The 18,599-nt window shown below is 39.6% G+C and overlaps 1 protein-coding gene across 1 annotated transcript; it reads right to left on the reverse strand.

The window, feature by feature from the left end:
• Positions 1 to 1,818: 1,818 nt before the first annotated feature.
• LOC140335418 (sterol 26-hydroxylase, mitochondrial-like) lies at positions 1,819 to 16,858 on the reverse strand. Its single transcript, XM_072418009.1, has 9 exons — positions 16,401 to 16,858; positions 10,898 to 11,088; positions 9,950 to 10,149; positions 9,258 to 9,455; positions 7,958 to 8,121; positions 7,263 to 7,429; positions 5,726 to 5,807; positions 4,213 to 4,413; positions 1,819 to 3,081 (listed from the first exon to the last, which is right to left on the reverse strand). The coding sequence occupies exons 1-9, from the start codon at positions 16,833 to 16,835 to the stop codon at positions 2,962 to 2,964; spliced, it is 1,758 nt and encodes a 585-aa protein (XP_072274110.1). The 5' UTR covers positions 16,836 to 16,858; the 3' UTR covers positions 1,819 to 2,961.
• Positions 16,859 to 18,599: the final 1,741 nt, after the last annotated feature.

Raw genomic sequence — 18,599 nt, forward strand, 5'->3', positions numbered from 1 at the left:
ATGAAACATGTATCCTCTGATGAAGAACCAGTAGAGGGTGGTGAGTAGAGACGGTCCAGGTAAATCCTCAAAGGTTTTCAATTTTTTGTCCCCATCAGCCACTCCGGCTACTCTGCATTGATTCCCCACTACCCTGCGGGTCTGCAGCAGCAGGTGACCCCGGGCACAGGGGAACTGGAGGGAGACCGACCTTAATCCAAACATATTCATGGCTGCAGAGACTATTGTGTACAGGGATGTTGCTTTTTTCCCATCATATAGGAAGAGGAGGTGACACCCACATTTAACTTGTTAAGCACTGGAAAGAAATCTGACCCTACAAGAAAATCAAAAACTAAAAAAAATGTGATTCCGCCTCCTTTTCAGCATTTGACTAATGGATAAGAAGTATCAAATGTACAACTTTAGATTAAATATTATTATTAATATTATTATTATTATTATTATTATTAATAATAATAAACAGGATTCATATAGCACCAACATATTAAGTAGGGGTTGCAAATGACAGACAGATACAGACACAGGAGGAGGAGAGGACCCTGCCCCGAAAAGCTTACAATAATATCAGTTTATGTTCACATTTTCCATACATTTATCATTCTGTATATTATGCCCTTGTGTAGTATTAAAAATAGTTCAGTGTTAGAGAAGAAGAATAAAATATATCTAAAACCATTGTTTTGGAAAGTGAAGTATTAAAATCTATTTTTTTATTAGCTGCTGTAATCAGATTGCTTATTGATGTATCTTTGTAGCAAGTCACATGGTGACAGGTCCAAACTGGGGCTAACTAAGGCAATTGTGTACACAGGAGCCAGGCTTCAGATACTTGTGTCATCTCTGATCTGACATCTCAGTCTAGGAATAGATTGGGACCCTGAACAAAGATTAGTATTATTAATAAAGTGTATTTATATAGCGCCAACATATTATGCAGTGCAGTACAAAAAAATAGGGGTCCTATAAATAGGGGTTGCAAATGACAGACTGATACAAACAATGACAGGCAGAGGAGAGGAGGGCACCATCTTTTAGGAGTGAAAAGCAGATAAATGTTTTGGAAGGAGTATTGTGTTCCCTATGAAAGTTTATAAATATCATGCAAGAGTTGCACTTAGTATGCAGGAGTTTGCATTGAAAATAGATAAAAAGACAGATCTTCTTTAACACATGCAACCCTAGGGCAATGTTCAGACTGACTGTAAAGGAGAGCAGATGAGAAAAATACACTGAAATCACACCAATGCCAGGTCCCCAGTGACACGAGCCATATAAGTGGCCAGTAATGGCCCTGTGTAGCGGTGGCCAAGAGAGGAAGTGAGCGGAAATCAAGGATGTGTCACCTGTAACTGACAGTGGAACAGACAGCAAAAAAAAACCAAAAAAACAAATCAAATAAACCTGTGGAAGGAGGTATGGACCTTTCCGTCTCTAAATAAAAGATGAAATGACAAATTCAGATTCTCAGCCCTGAAATCAGATTTGTAGCACAATATTAATAGTTTCTGAAAGGTACATAGGGGGGGGGGGGGGGATTTGTATCATGGAACATGGATCCTGTGCTGTCTTCTCTCTGGCTGAATTGGGAGTTGAAGCTCCATGCAGCTATTCACAACATGTTATGGAACATGGAATTTATTGTGACTAAAGTTCAGACCTGGAGCAAAGATGATCATGGACAAAGTCCTGACGTCTGGAAACAAACCTGAGAACCGGGAAAAAAAAAAAATATATATATATCTGTATATTGTGCCATCAAACCTGAACCAGTACAACTGTGAGTGAATATATCAATGAAGACGAAAGACAAAATCCTTTTATAACAAACAATGAAAACATGTTTATTGTATGTACAAGACAACAGAGGTAATGATTAGAAAATAAGAAAAGATACAGTTACATGTTATATGTGATATATATACACTGTCTAGTCAAAAAAATGTCCTTAAGCTTGTGGGGGCAGTGTTATGATCTGCGGTATCTGTGGGGGCAGTCTTATGATCTGGGGGTCTGTGGGGGCAGTGGTATGGTCTGGGGTGTCTGTGGGGGCAGTGTTATGGTTTGGGGTGCCTGTAAGGGCAGTGTTATGGTCTGGGGTGCCTGTAAGGGCAGAGGTATGATCTGGGGTGCCTCTGGAGGCAGTGGTATGATCTGGGGTGCCTGTGGGGGCAGTGTTATGATCTGGGGTACCTGTGGGGGCAGTGTTATCATCTAGGGTACCTGTGGGGGCAGTGTTATCAATATAAAATCTGGGGGGAAAATTAATGCAACTCTGGATGGAAACAAATGTTGTGACATTGTATAAGATTATCAAACAGATACCACAATGAATGTATCTCATAATCAAATCTAAAGGAGATCCAATAAAATATTAGAATGTGTGATTTATTTTTTTGGCCAGTGTATATATATTCACAGTTCAGTGTTCACAGTTCTTGCTATTACATAGGAACATAAAACCACATATATTTATCCATAAATTAAAAGTTACTTTATTTTATGTTGGTGACATGGTCTCTTAAACTAAATCTTTGAACTTATCTACCACTTTAAAATTAAAACTCTTTTATTCCCCTTCTGCACCAATAGTCACCTATAAATATGAGCAGGCCCACCAATAATTTTAAGGTATGTGTGGGGGTGGGCTACAGTTCAAATTAAATTCTAAGTTCTAAATTTGCATCCCTGCTTTCCATACCCAGAAAAAGTTATCAAAAGGTTAAATAGTCCACAGGTTTACTTTATAGGGAATTATATTTTAGTAGGCACACATTCAGAGATATTATGTTTTACCATTAAGTAATTGCAGATTTTTTCTTCCTTGCTGTTTCATATTTTCATGACTATATCACAAATACAAACTTGTAGATTCGCCCTCCAGTGGCTATTTGTAGATCTGCCAGGACAAGTGCTGATATTACAGGTAAGTTCACCCAAAGGGTCAGATCAGTCAGTATATTATGATTTCCTTTCAAGGAACCTCAGGTTTATGGGCCGGTTTGCAGACAGGACGATACGTGCGATTGTTTTGACTTGACCCAGTTTAGGGTCAGGTTTAACCTCAAACATCTGAATAATCTGTAAGAGAAGAGAGGTTCAAGATCAAATTCAAAATAAAGAGGTTAAAGGAAGATTATAGCTCAGCTTGGAACGTTTGCAGACAACCTAAACCAGAACTTTATAGAATATCTGTTGCAGAAAAACAAATCTGCCCCTGTCCAACTAGAGGCCCCCAATGAATTCTTTTAGATCTTTTTTGGATGTCATTAGATAGGTCATGTGACACTAAGGGTAATTTCTGAATCTCCTCTTGGTGGTGGTCACAAGTGAATTTAGGGATGGGTATTATTATTATTAGTAAACAGGATTCATATAGCACAAACATAATATGCAGTGCTAAACATTAAATAGGGGTTGCAAATGACAGACAGATACAGACAGTGGCACAGGAGAAGGAGAGGACCCTGTGCAGAAGAGCTTACAATCTAAAGATTAGTTCAGGCTGCACTGCACTTACAGCATGTCCTCAGTCCCCTGGTTTAACGGCAAGAGAACCGATGACATCTAGTGGACAAATTAGATTATTGCAAGGAACCATTCTAGAGAACAATGGGGACTATTAAAAAAATACAGGGTCTTTAAAACTGTTACCTATAAAACCAATAAAGAAAAAGTTATGCTTTGAAAAATTAAACTGTTTTTGGAACTAAATACCCTTTTCAGTGCTTGCACATTCATGGCCCATTCACACCTGTGTATTGTGGGAATTCCATCACTACAATGCACATTAACACATGGTAATGGATTTCAATGCCACCTGAATACATGAAGCAATGCAGCAGATGCATTGCAGTGAACCCTAATGCATTGTGCATTGCATTGTGGTGCATGGTCAGAAAAATTTGGTGCACATCTGTTTTTTCATCATCAGTCCCTGCATATAATGGTCTTCCCCTTTGATCATTGTGGGGGGTCAACCACAGGACCAGGCTAAGGATGCTTAAACAGATAGGGGATTCTCATTGGATTTCTTTTACATCAAATTTTACCAACACATCTGTTAGCTCTGTCTTCAATCAAGGACCAAACACTGGTTGTTTATGATCAGTCTGCTGTTTTATTCACTTCGGATTCCCAGAAAATCCAATCAGTGGTGATTAGATCAGAATCAAAATCAGGACCAATCGTCCTGTGTGCATTGGGCCTTACCCGCGACAGTGCCAGATGCATCTCCAGCTCGGCGATTCTCTTGCCCACACAAGCTCGCACTCCGTAGCCAAAGGGAATGGAACCGAATGGGTGGTGGGTCATCCCTTCATCCCGTAGCCACCGCTGAGGATAAAACTTCTCCGGATTCTGGAAGTGAGCTTCATCTCTGGAGATGGCGTAATGATTTAATACAAAGAGTGTCTGGAAGAAGAAGAATATGAGAGATGGTTAGAGCACCAATTCTGTAAACTGCTCAGTACAAAACATCCAAAGACACAACTGGAGCGGCTGATACTGAACCCGACACAAATCCTTTCCTGCTCACCAATCAAAGAGCCATCCATAGTTCTCTTATCAAATGCTACAATCAGGAAAAAATTTATTGCATTGCTAATATTTAACTCCTGGAAGCCCAAATTCACATTATTGCCCTCTTTTCCATTAATGCCCTGCACTGCCTCCTGCACCATGTTTTGTGCACATGTGTAAATTCTGGATGTCTTCTGGCTGGTCATATGGCTGGATTGACAGTGATGATGATAATATGATGTGTGCAAGCCAATCTGTACTGCATTCTATTGTGAGCCGCGGCTATAGGTGACCGGTCTGTAATAAGTGTGCCAATGACAGCCTGGGTAAAGAGGAAGTAGGTAGTCATTGGGTGTCATTCAGCTTGGAAGAGGATTGATGGACAATGGTGGAGGATGTGGAAGTATGTAAAGAAAGAAACATTTGTTTTATGGGGCATGATATCTCTTTGTACAAAATCAATGCACTTTATTAAATATTCCTATAACCCCTTTCCCCAAAATTGATTTAACAAAAGCCACCCTCTCTCTACTGTCTTCTAGTTACCTGTGCAGGTGAATGTGGGGCAAAGAGTACTGACAATTATAAGGAAAGTTATGCACTACTCATAAATATAACCAAAATTAGAAACTATTGGTTTACAAATACATTGCTATATAATTCAATATAAACATAAAATATAGTATAAATAAAAAAAAACTTTATTTGAACAGTGTGAAATAATGTACAAAAGCAAACAAAAAAAAATGAAATGCTCATGCAGTAACCCCAACAGCTAATAGAAGTCTATGGGGTGTATCACCCTATGGGGTGGGCAGGGGAGGAGACTTTTGGGAAAAAAAGCAAACAAATTCAGCAGTTTAGTCCTTTAATCTCTGTGAGTAGGCAACTGTGCAGAGGGGAGGTAAGTTGGGTTACATAAGGACTGTGTATGGAGGAATGGTTATTTAATGTGCAGCTACCCTTCAATTTAAACTGGCACTCTGGCTATTGGCATTTTCGGCTGCGGTGCCCCCACTATATTTTTATGTTTGCCGATTTTATTTAATCTGGTGAGGTAGACTGAAGAATGATGCCAGGAGATGCCACAGTCCTAAATGCCTACCCAATTAAATGATTACATTATATACAGAGATCACATGGAATGGAGTTTGAAGAGCAAACACGACTGCAGTTTATTCTGGGTATCAGTAGCGCCATTTACCTTCTTGGGGAATTTGTAACCTCCAATAGTCAGCTCCTTGTCATTGATTATTCTTGCATTGGTGGGAACAACAGGATACAACCTGGGCATAGGAGAAGTACATGAGTCAGTGGCACAAATGGCAGGAGGAGGAGGGCAAAGAAACAGGAAAGCTTAAACAGGAAATTCTAAACTTGCAACATTTTTAATGGCAGAAAATAAGGAAATGTATTGCAGAGATGTACTAAATATTTTTAATTGTTTCCCAATCTCCATGTATACATTTAAGGAACTTCCAGCACAGAACCAGCAGTAAATAGAAAACAGAAGCAGAGACAAAATAATGGAAACAACATATGGTAAGGGAGTATGTGCACAATAAACCAAATCATTATGACAGTCACATCTGTGAGGTAAGGCATGCTCGGCTAATTGCCAATTAGTGTTATTTGTCAGATACTACAAAATCCTAATGAGAGAATACAGAGTATACACTACAGGTGCTCATGCTGTTATTTATAGAACCCTTGACCCTTCACATAATTCTTCCAGATTTTATTATTAGGTTTTCAAAGCATTAATATATGATGATATGTATTACATCTAGCTGCTTTCTTTTATATATTTAGGTAAAGAAATGGAAGGAAGTCCAAGGAGAAATAACACAACATGTGACCTGTTAGCTGCATTTTTTAAATAAATGTTAAGGTATAGATAGGCAATCAGTGCAAAAGGCATGGTGAGCTCTAAAATAAAAATGCACCGCTCTATAGCATACCAACATGCATAAATCTAAATGCTCTTAAGAGTGTATTTATACATTATTCACCCATCAATTTGGTTGAGATTTGGCCTTTTTTTTATTTAGGAGCACAGAAATAACATAGCATTTACTATAGTGATTTCTATGTACTTTTGATAATTAGCCACTAGCTGACAGAATGACCATGAAATTTAATATGCATTGAAGTGAGCATAACATTGGGGTTTTGAATGCCTCTGAATAAAGAAATGGCCAAATTGATAAGTAAAAAATAATAATAAAAAAAAAAAAAAAAGACTGGTTAGTATTTTTGTGTTCTATATTGCAGGTTTATTTTTTCATATACATATAGGGAAGTGCTTAATCCACCAATGGTTTGTATTTTTCTCCATCCAGTTCTAAGATTTGCTCAGTTCTACTACCCAGCACAGCATTGTCTGTTGGGGCGGGGGAACTGATTTTGTAAAGGAGAAGAAGAAGACTGATAAGCTTATCTCTCTGTCACTTCAAGCTGCTGAGTCATAAGTAAGCTAAGCCCCTTCTGGGAAGGGAAACAGAGCTGCTGAGTCACTTCTGGAAGGGGTTCAGGGGGAAGCTGAGCTGCAGAGAGTCCATGTTTGGAGGAGGTAAAGGTTAAGCTCAGTCACTACTGGGAAAATATTTGTTGCATTTCATTTTCAATGCATTTTCATCTTTTCAGCTGACTTAGCAAATAAAATTTCCCAAATGTATAAAGCAGTTACCTTTATAATTTGGGTGCATGTGTTGCCACATTGTACCCACCCCTGAACTTACCGTAGGGTCTCTTTGATAACAGCTCTCAGCAGGGGCATGTGGGTGATATCGTCTGCAGTGGGTATCCGACTTAAAGGAACGGCTTTGATGATCTCCTGGTGCAAAGTTTCCTGGAGCTCAGGGTCCCTTGCTAAGTGGTAGAGAGACCAGGATAAAGTGTTGGATGTCTGGAAATGACAAAGAGCACAAAGTTCAGTTATATATGACGCCAAAACATTCCCACACCTGGGGGAAATCTAAACCCAGTCTTACCAGACCAATATTATTTCAATATTTAAAATAATCCCAGGTGTTCCTGCCATGGGAGTTCTGGTATAGGGCGTCAACTGTCCTCCAATTGTTCGCTCCAATTCCTGTGTTGTCACCCCATCACATGCTCCCCTGATGTAGACTACACATGGCCATGCTGGCACACATTGCACTGGCATGGTCCATCATGATGGGAACCCCTTAAAAGGGGGCATAATAAGAAACTCAGTGCAGGGAGGTGGGAAGCCCTTATAGTAAATTAGTGTCCCCCCAAGTCTTTAGAACCCCAAGGTTATTAGTATTGGAAAGAATCAGAGCATGGGACAGGTGTTTACAATGCAACATTCTGCACTGTGTTTTGTGTGCATGCCATTTTGTTTTTGGAAAGAACCCAAAGATGAATGTGTTTTAGATAAAAAAAACCATGATACACATTGACAACATACAGTGTCCACTCCGGCCAGCAGCAGCTCACACACACTGCCGTACACCTCAGGCATGCTCAGCTTTCCGCTGGACAGCAGGTAGGTCAGATATTCCCCTTGCACCTCCTCTCCCTTCTCCAGTCTGGTCTGGATCTCACTCATTTTCTTATCAATTAGTTTCCTCCCTGTAAAACAACCAGAGATTGATGATAGCGCCACCCTGCTGCCAAGTTACAAAAGTAAAAAAAAAACTACACTGAGAATTTTTATACAGAAGTTAGTGATAATAATATGATTGCTGTAATAATTATAATGTTGGAGCCCTTTACCAAACTGATGGAGCAATGAGCACCCCATAGGGTAAGTTATAGTATAGCAGGATGTCATGATAAAGCCAGGTCCACTCCACACATTAACGTTCAATACATTAATTCAATGAATTGGGTTTCCTAGTGCACAACAACAGACCAACCATTCCTCCTGTAGCATGTAGGGCATTCTGCATTGCAGGTGTTATGAAAAGGTGCATTAGGGTGCCATTCAGAAGTTGATAGTCGCTATTGGAAGGTAAGCCTTCCAGCCAGCCCCTTGTTGCCTTTAAAAAATAAGATTGTGTTAAATAATCCCTTTAAAACAATCATTCACCCAGACGCCTTGAAGTCACCTTGGTGGTGGGGCTGGCACAGAAGTGGTACTTTAGCTTTTTTATTGGTACTATTATCTCTTTGCACCAAAGAATGCTGCAATGTGTTATAATATATATAATATTGTCTTTTTCTTGCATTAGGGTTGCCAAAAGCAGGTACTGGGGGTACACGTTGGTAGGCAGCCTTACATTGGTTTAGTGCTCTCTAGTAGTCACTGTACAAAATGTCACAGATACAAATGTCCCCAGCACCCCTTATATCCCCCAAAATAAGAAAATGTTGGCTTTTTCAGACTTGTGAGCGAAAACTGCATGGTTAGTTACTCCCAGGCACATTCTGGGAGCTGCTAACCCTAACGTAGGTCAACACGTTTGCAAGTGTTATTCTTGCTTTTGCAATGATGGCGCATTTCTTCTTTCAGAGAAGAAAAAGCAACCGCTACGACAGAAGCAATAAGTCGCTTACAAAACCGCATTGCAACTCCAACGCAAACTGCACGGCAAAAAAAACCGTGTGCACAAAGTGGTTCCATACCAGTTGGATAGGAGCAGCTGGGAGCGAGGTTATGAATGTGGTACAATGCTCCGGTTTATTGCAGGTCTGAAATTAGTCCATACATACAGAATAAGAGCAGATACTGAGAGTTAGGGTACAAAGACATTGGCATGGCTTACCAAAATCAAATATTCTATCCCAGCCTTCCAAGTAGGCTTTCCAATAGGGAAGGATTCCTCTGGTCCATTCAGGTAGGTATGTTACATAGACAGAACTCTTTAACATCTCAGCAATTGAATCGATAAATCTCTGCGTCTCCGGGGGAATCTTCTTATTCAGACAGCCGATCCGAGTCTCAAATACAATATAGGAGACTCCTATAAGAGATCATGTTAAAAAAGCTTACAATATGTATTGTTATATGGAGCCTATATTAGTGTGTTCTTCATTTGTAGGACTGCTTTAACCATTTCTGGGAAAAGGGAATGGGTATTATGTACTCTTATGATCGCACACCAAGACTGGTCATATATTGCTTTTGTTACACCCCTTATAGCAGAACTCTAGCCAAAAGTATTAAAATAAAAATATAGCTTATTAATTGATATACACTAACATTTTGCTGCACTAGTCATCTTCAGTCCAGAGCTTAGACTGATAGATTGATATACACTAACATTTTGCTGCACTAGTCAGTGCTGTATGTACAGCACCGTTCATGCATCGTGCACTCCCTTGTCGTTGGAAAGGATCGTGAAAGATCCTTTCCAACGACAAAAATTGGCAGTGTGTACGCAGCTTTACAGTTGGGGATCCTATCCACAGCTTTATTCTTCAGGCCTTTGGACAAATCTGTCAATGTTACACAAACCTTCAAAAGCGAATCGATAGAACTCATTTGCCACGTCTTTCACCGTATCACCGGAGGGGCTCTCTTTACGCAATTCCTGAATCCTGATGATAAAATCCGAAACAATTTCGTTGATGCTCCCAGCATAGCTCTTGGCTTCAGATGGCTTCAGCATTCTCTTGTTCAGGATGGTGCGCAGATTGTGCCATTTGTGTCCCTGCCTAGATACAACAAGACTTTTTAGAGGGTGAGAAAGCATGAGAATATACATGTAGCAACTGATGTAATAGACGGGCAACACCAACACTTTTGGGACAAAACAGAGGCAATATATACAGAGGCAATATATAGGCATTCAAGATGGTATGTGGGCAGCAAACAGGCAGATGTGACAATACACAGGTAACAAATGAGCAAACATGATAGTATGTGGGCATCAGAAAGGCAGTGCTGGCAACTCATGGGTAACAAACGGATATCATAATAGTATGTGGGCAGTAAACAGGCAGTCATGACAATACATGGGCAAAAAATAGGCAATCATGATCATTTGTGGGCAACATGCAGAGATGTAACAATACATGGGTAACAAATAGGCAATCGATATGGTATTTGGGCAGCAAACAGGCAGATGTGACATTACACGGTAAACAAATCAGAAAATCATAGTATCATAATCATAATAGTACATGGGGAGCGAATATGTGGTGGTGACAATACACAGGTAACAATTGGGTAATCATGATGGAATATGAGTATACAGTTGTGACAATACGTGGTCAATAAATGGGCAATCATAGTTGTATTTGGGCAACAAACAGACAGTTGTGACACTACACAGATGGGCAATCATGATGGTACAGTATAAAGTTGGAGATCACAGCTCTGCAGAGAAATCTGCACACCTGGTGTTGGTATGATTTTGTACAATGAATCTGACCCTATGATACAGATCCTCTATGAACTTACTCAGTGAACGGTCCGTAGGACAGATTGCGCATGTCTCGGTGGACCCTCCACAGGTCGATCTCATTCCTCAGCGGATATTTGCCCTCCTGTCTCACCACTTTTTCTAACAGGTTCGGGTCGGCTATGCTCACCATTTTGAAGCTGCCGATTGATGATTTCCACCAGGGGCCATAGCGCTTCTTGTATATCAGCTTTAAAGACATAAAACATGACTGATAATCAGTATCAAATAGGTAAAATGATGACATTTGTCAATGACAGTGTGAGATAGGATTACATGGTGACATTCTTGCCCTGCATGGTTGGGGTCCTGAATTCTGGTTACAAGAATGTTGTCTGCATAGAGTCTGCATGTAGTTTGTTTCTTGGGCAAAATTGATGCAAGAAATGGATAGTAATTTTCTTAAATTTACCAAAATGATTAATGACACCCAACTCATTTCTTGTGTGCCAATTAGTGCCAATTAGTGGGCATATTGTGAACCAGCACATGTTGTTTACACCACAAACATGAAATAAGATGGCACATTGACTATCATATTGGTCACATTCGGCTCAAGTGATGAACAATTTAAATAACATTTAATTTTAATTTTTTCTGATAATTTCTCTTCTTATGAAGTTAGGAAAAAAAACTGAAATATTATTTAGAACAAGGAGCCAACAACTATTGCAGATAACTGCAAAGGCCTTTGGATTGGCAGAACAACATCTGCTTGACCTGACAGCAGGATACCTTCCAGGGAAGCAGAATCAGTTGGTGGATGCTTTGAGCAGGTCCTTTTCGGATCCAAAGAATGGTCCATAATTCCCAAATACTTGTACCCAAATTTCCAACAGTGGGGAACACCAGTAATAGACTTGATGGCATCACCTAACAACGCTCAGCTTCCAAGGTTCTGTACAAGGTTCCACTGGGAACAGGCATAGGCTCAAGACACGTTCTCCATCAAATGAGACTCCCCTATTCTGTATGTATTCCCGCCAATACCACTGATTATGAAGGTCCTCCTGAAAATAAGGGCAGAAGCAAACCATGCAATAGTGATACTACCATATTGGCCGAGAAGGCCCTGGTTCGCCCTGATGACTCAGATGCCGATGTCTTCCCCCTGGCCTCTACCAGATCAGAGGGATTTGCTAGTTCAGGGTACTTGGATCAAAGCACAGCCCCTACAAAGGAGGCTGAATGCCTTTCTTTTGAAAGGAGGAGGTATTTAGTGGCGGGTATATCTGAGAAAGTGGCAGACACTCTCTTAAAAGAAAGGAAATCAACAACCATAAAACCTACTTCAGAATATGGAAAAGGTTCCTGATGATGTCTCGGGAAGAAGACATCAGGCCCCAACAGGGCCTACAGCAGCTCAAATACTGGAGTTCCTACAGTCTTGCACTAGAGAAGGATCTTAGCTATACCACCATAAAGGTACAGGGCCTTCCCAGCCCTAATGAAATGGGCAGAAAATACACTAATCCAACAGTTCCTAAAAAAGCAGTAAAGATCAGGCCATCAGTAAGGCCTTTATTTCCATCTTGGGACTTATCTTTAGTGCTCAAAGCCCTTTTTCTCTCTCCCTTCCATCCAACAGAAATTTGTTCAATAGAAAAACTGACATGGAAAACGGTGTTCCTGACGGCCATTACATCCACTTGCAGGGTATCAGAACTACAATCTCTCTCAATTAGAGAGCTTTATTATTCTGTCTCAGCAGAATGGGTGTATTTGCGGCCCATCCACAGTTCCTTCCCAAGGTGTCCTCAGCCTTCCACAAAAACTGGGAAGCAGTGTTATCATCGATGAGTCAAGCGACCGAGGAAATGGCTGAGGAAGATGATTTAAATAAACTGGACATGGTCTAGATAATTACCACATATGTACAAAGAACTAAAGGTTTTAGGAAGACAGATAACATGTTTGTGTTTCCTAGTGGATCAAAGAGGGGTCAAGCAGCCCCGGCAAGGGTCATCTCCTTTTGGGTCTGGGAGACAATTAAATATGCCTATTCTCTTATGGGGTTACCTTCTCCACAGGAAGTGGGATCCCACTCAACGAGGGGCATCTCAACCTCATGGGCATCCTACGCAAAAGTTTCCACAGAGACTATTTGTAAAGCGGCCAGTTGGAAGACTCCCAACACTTTCATCAAATATTGCAAATTGAATGTTTTCCCGAACACAGATTCTACCTTCGGAGCCTCAGTGTTGCGTGCAGCTCTAAAATAAAATTTTTAATTTGCAGCAATAAAGGTGTTAAAAATTTTTCTTTACCCTCCCTTAATTAGGGTTGCTTGCTACATCCCATGTGTATGCCGTCAGGAGGAGGACCAGGAAAAGGGAAAATTGTTGCCATACTTACCTGTAATTTTCCTTTCCTGGAAACTCCTCCTGACGGCGTAGTTACCCACCCTCTCTGGTCCTGTCGGAAGACCAAAGATGGAACAGGGAGGTAAGGAGGTGGGGAATTTGTATTGGGAAAAGGAGGCCCTGGGGGGGTCAAATAGGCAGGATTGATCCATGTGCACGCTGTCAGGAGGAGTTTCTAGGAATGGAAAATTACAGGTAAGTATGGCAACAATTTTCCCTTTTCTTCTCCCCTAGATGTTAGATGTATCTGGCCACTCCTGCCTTTCTTTACCCCCTAACAAGTAACATTTTCCACTTCTGCAGCTCTCCTACCCCAGCTGTTCCCATTGGCTAAACACTTAAAACTGCACCATCTGCTTAAGGGGGTATTTGTTTGGAACAAAGTGAATTACAATTAAACAATTTGAATCTAAATAAAAATTTACTTTTGTCAGCCATTAATGAATCATTTTCTATGCTTGGATGATGGTGAAGTGATGGGACATGTTGGTAAAGTAAATAATCATGTGATGTAATGTTACCTTGTACTAATATGTGTTTGTATTGCAATGACAGACAAAGCCAGTGGTGGGATTTCACTATGTTTAATATGTAGGTGAATATGGGTTTCATGAATGGTAACTAATATATATTAGATGAATTGCATGTACACAGTATTGACTAGAACACCAAGGGCTGTCACTAGAAATTTCTGGGCCCCATACAAAGTAAACTCCATTGGCCCCACTCCCACATTTCTAAATGTTCCAGTATTGCAAAAGTCAAGCTCCTTTGATCAGGACCTGGTACAAAAATACTCCCACTTTCCAATAGGGGCTCTGGATACACCACCTAGCAGTAGCATGCCCACTATGTACCCAGTTGTAACCATCCATTATGTTCACTGGTTACTATTCATAATCCCCACATCTGACAGCCATATAGGAAACATGCAAAGTCCATTCACAAGCAGGTGTTTCCTCAGATTTCCCACAGTGCTGCCTAATGTTACCCCCTAACCCCCACATTCTTGGTGAGTAACTCTTTTCTTTCCAGGTGCCTAACCTTCTGCCCACCCCTCCCCAAACTACCACTTAAATTGAAGACCCCCTGTCCGCTGCCTAACTTTAATCCCCTGCCATATTGTCTAAACCCTAAACTACCCAGAACCCAACCCCTAACCTTAAGCCTCCCTTACGTTCCAGGTAACAAAAAATGATGGAACACGGCCTTGTCCCTCACCACAATACAAACACATAAAAATTCCAAGTGACATTTTGGCACAAAATAATTTTAGATCAGTGCGTGACATGACAATGGACTTTGTACAGCGCTGTGTAATATGCTGGCGCTATGAAAATACTGTGTAATAATAATAATAATAATAAAAAACATATTGTAGTTTTTGCTAATGACGGATTACCAACTAGAAATTTGATTGGTGCCCTGAAGACAAAACTGTCAGATATGTTTGCCTATACCAAGTTCACCCACCATCTGGTGTCTATGGGCACTTTTTTTTACATCTAACCTGATAGAGGATCAGAAAGAATGGTCATAGGGTATCTTTATTAAAAAGCAGCTTGCAAGGGGTTAAGTGCATTGTCAATAGCACTGATAACAGTTCCTAGTATCCACTGATAAGAGAAGGTCTCTGCTCCTCTGAAGATAAATGCTGTGCTCACATGTAGAAAAACAAACATTACACAAACAAGAAAACCTAACTTCCAATCACTTATCATTATGTATGACAATGGTTGTGCTTGTCTCAGGTGAAAATCTAACATATGATGGATCAGTTCTGTAGCCCAGTTGGGGGGACATCAGAAATGTCAGATAACATAGTTTGTGATTTTAGCACAGTGGGGTTGCTTGCAGAAAATAGAAGTTCAAAGCACCCTGGAGTTCTGGAAGACCAACAAGCATTGTTTTGTACTTGCAGTATTTTTCAAGAAACCAAACATGGAGAATTGTATTGCAGTAATGCACTTTGCCCTGATGTTCTCTTTAAATAGGGCGAAGAGACAAATAAATACTTTATTGCTTGAAAACAATCCATTTCGTGACATGAAAGTCATATCCTTAGGTTTTTGTACCAGAGCCAAGAGAAAGCTGCTGCTGCTGGAATGCACATCAATGGCTATAAAATATAATCATAGGGGTTTATTTATAAATGTGTTTACCCAAGATTCACATAACTTCTATCCAAAACCATACACGTTTTTCATGTTGTATTGAATTAGAAAATGAGTAAATCAATTTTTACAATATTAATAAAAATTTTTTACATTATTATAGTTTTATAATGATTTATACTTTTTTTATTACATTTTTTAATTAAAGCCAATGTAAAAATTGTGAATCTTGGAATTGGGTAAACATAGAAGCTGGAATGCTCTGCACTGGAGGCTCCCAGTTCACATTTCCTGGGGCCCCCTTACAGGAAAACCTTTTCCTGTTACTAGAATGAATAAATGCAACCATCTGATGTGTCAGTGCGAACAGGGTAACAAATTTTCTTTTACACAAGTAAAAAGTTAACAAAATGTTGCCAATGCAACCAAAAATAACAGCGAGCCCAACTGTACCACAATTCTTGAAAGTAAAATTTTTATACACAATATATTTAATGTTAAAGTCTTTATTGAATATTATTATTATTATTATTTTTAGTAGTAATAATAGTAATAAACAGGATTTATATAGCGTCAACATATTACACCAAGCTATACATTAAATAGGGTTGCAAATGACAGACAAATACAGACAACATTTGCTTGTTAATATTATTATTGAATATTGCAGCTTGTGTATGTAAAACATTTGTTTGTGCTAATTGTGGGATTCTTTCAGGTTTTTATAAAGAAAGCAGAAAATGTTGAAGGTAATATAATAGTTTGTATAAAAAACATTTCTATTTATAAAGAACATATTTTACATCTTTACATATTTTAATCTTATAACAAGAAACAACCAGCAATAAAAGTAATATAAACTAAAATAAACTTTGATCTATAAGAGGGATGATTGGGGAAAAGGGCAGAAAGATTCACACAGTTTATTTACTAAAGGAGTGAAGATTGTTCACCTAGTAGAGCGAATGTTATTAATTAGGTAAAGATTATAATTTACCCCCTAAATGTGAGTAAGTGATGCATACCTGTAATTCATGGGAATACAGCAAGTATCCTCTGATGAAGAACCAGTAGAGATTGGTGAGCATAGACGGTCCAGGTAAATCATCAAATGTTTTCAGTTTTTTATCCCCCTCTGCTATCTCAGCAGTTGCAGCTCCACTTACTGCTCTGTTTTGTGTCTCCCCTATTACTCCCACTGGCTTTTCTTGTGTACCCCCCAGTTTGCATACTGCTCTGTTCTCTGTCCTCCCTAATCCACTTACAGATCTACAATGTGTCCCCCCTGCTCCGCCTAATACTCTGCGCTGTGTCCCCCCTGCTCTGCCTAATACTCTGCACTGTGTCCCCCCTATTCCTCCTCCTGTTCTGTTCTGTATCTCCCCTACCCTGCATGGCTGCAGCAGCACAACCCTGGCCCTAAGAGGCAGAATGCAGCGTCTGAGTGAAGGTGATATCATGGCTCAACTGGAAACTGTGTGTTATCATAATCTGGGAAAGTATTGGAAGCAGTATTCTGGGACTTCCCACTGTTGACATTCTAAGGAAAACCATTAACACAGCAGCCAATCGCTGGACACATACACACTGTCTAACTGCTGCTCAAAGTTCACTTATTTATAGATCAGATAAGGCTTTCAGTGCAAGCCATGTGAAGACTGCAATTCTAAAGTGTATGCATAGCCCAAACATTTTCTTGTAAGGCTTGCATGGAGTAGAGGAGGATCAGGACCTCTTCCAGGTGGAGTGTTGCCTAATAAAAGGAACAGTTCATGTAATAATGTTAGACAATGATCCTCCAATACTTATGGTTGTGGATTGATTCTTGCAATTATTGTAAATGCTGGTTTGTTTAACCCAACTGTTATTTTGACTGTTTGAACGGACTGATGAAACTGTTTCTTTTATAATGTTTGTAACCTTGTTTTTGTGTTGTTAATTGTGTTTCTCTACTGTACTGTTATATATTTATTCATCCATCAATAAAAATTATTAAAAAAAAAAAGGAATAGTCCAAATATTTGACAGTTACATCCTCTGCCCCCCCCCCCCCCCCGCTTCTTTCCATATCACCTGCTCAGGTGTAGATTTATACCTAACTTACCCTGGTTTGCTGCATTTCAGGGTATGATGTCACATCTCGTGCAGGTATAGTCCTGTGGAACGCAGAGCAGGTGAAACCATGCAAAGTTAAGGAAAATATTATTTTCTCCTAATGTTTCACTGCAAATATTCTGGAAGAACGCTAATGTCTTCTTTGCCTAGGTGCCACTGACATTTGGGGTAAAGGAAGTAAAATTCAAATGTTTTCTTTTTTTGGCGCATTTTTCATTTACTAAATGTAGGTAATATGGGGAGGGGGCTCATGAATGTATACAGATACAAAGGGCCTCTTTAAAGTGGAAATAAAATTGTGGCTCACCTATCTGCGTTTCAGTGCAGCATGCCGCCACCTTCTTTTTCTTTCTTATCTGGACAATGTTTGGCCATCTTAATTGGCTGATGTAAGTACCCTGTGCAGGTTCGCAGGAATTCATTCATTTCGGCACACGGATGGAAAGCTGAGATTGCTGGATTTCCCTGACAACCAAAGCTGACATTGCCTATGCGCAGCTCAGATTTGAAACCATAAACCTGGAGAGATCAGGCAGGTAAGACACATCATTGCAGAATGGACATTACCTGTGTATTTCTGCAATGAAGACCTGTCTGATCATGCAAACTTAAAAGTTTTACTTCCTAGACATATAACTCCTAGTATAATCTGAAGTGGAGGGTATACAGTATGTACAATGAGGAAGATCTCTAATCCAACACATTTGGCCCATTGGGCTTCTTGAGGGGTATTAGGGAGACAGTAGTTGTAATGTCCTATGAGCTAGGTATTGGATGGACCAATTGGAGGGATTTTTAAGGTCTAGGAGAAAACTTAAATTCTATTTAAAATGGAAGTCCAAGGATTAGCCATGCTATATCAGATTATCATGGGGAATGTAGACAACAAATTGCTTCATAAATGGATAACCTTTACATATTTTGCACTAATTCAATTAGAAAATTTGCAAATATTTTTTTTTTTGCATAATTCATGGATAATTTTATTTTTGGGAAAAACTATAATTAGTTTATTTTAGCTGTGGTGTAGAGATCTGTATTAGTAAACATAGCAATAAATTGTCAAAATTGTTTTTATTGTATTTCACTTTGTTTATTTTTAAACACAA

Source organism: Pyxicephalus adspersus, chromosome 7, assembly GCF_032062135.1.
Source record: "Pyxicephalus adspersus chromosome 7, UCB_Pads_2.0, whole genome shotgun sequence".
NCBI lineage: Eukaryota > Metazoa > Chordata > Amphibia > Anura > Pyxicephalidae > Pyxicephalus > Pyxicephalus adspersus.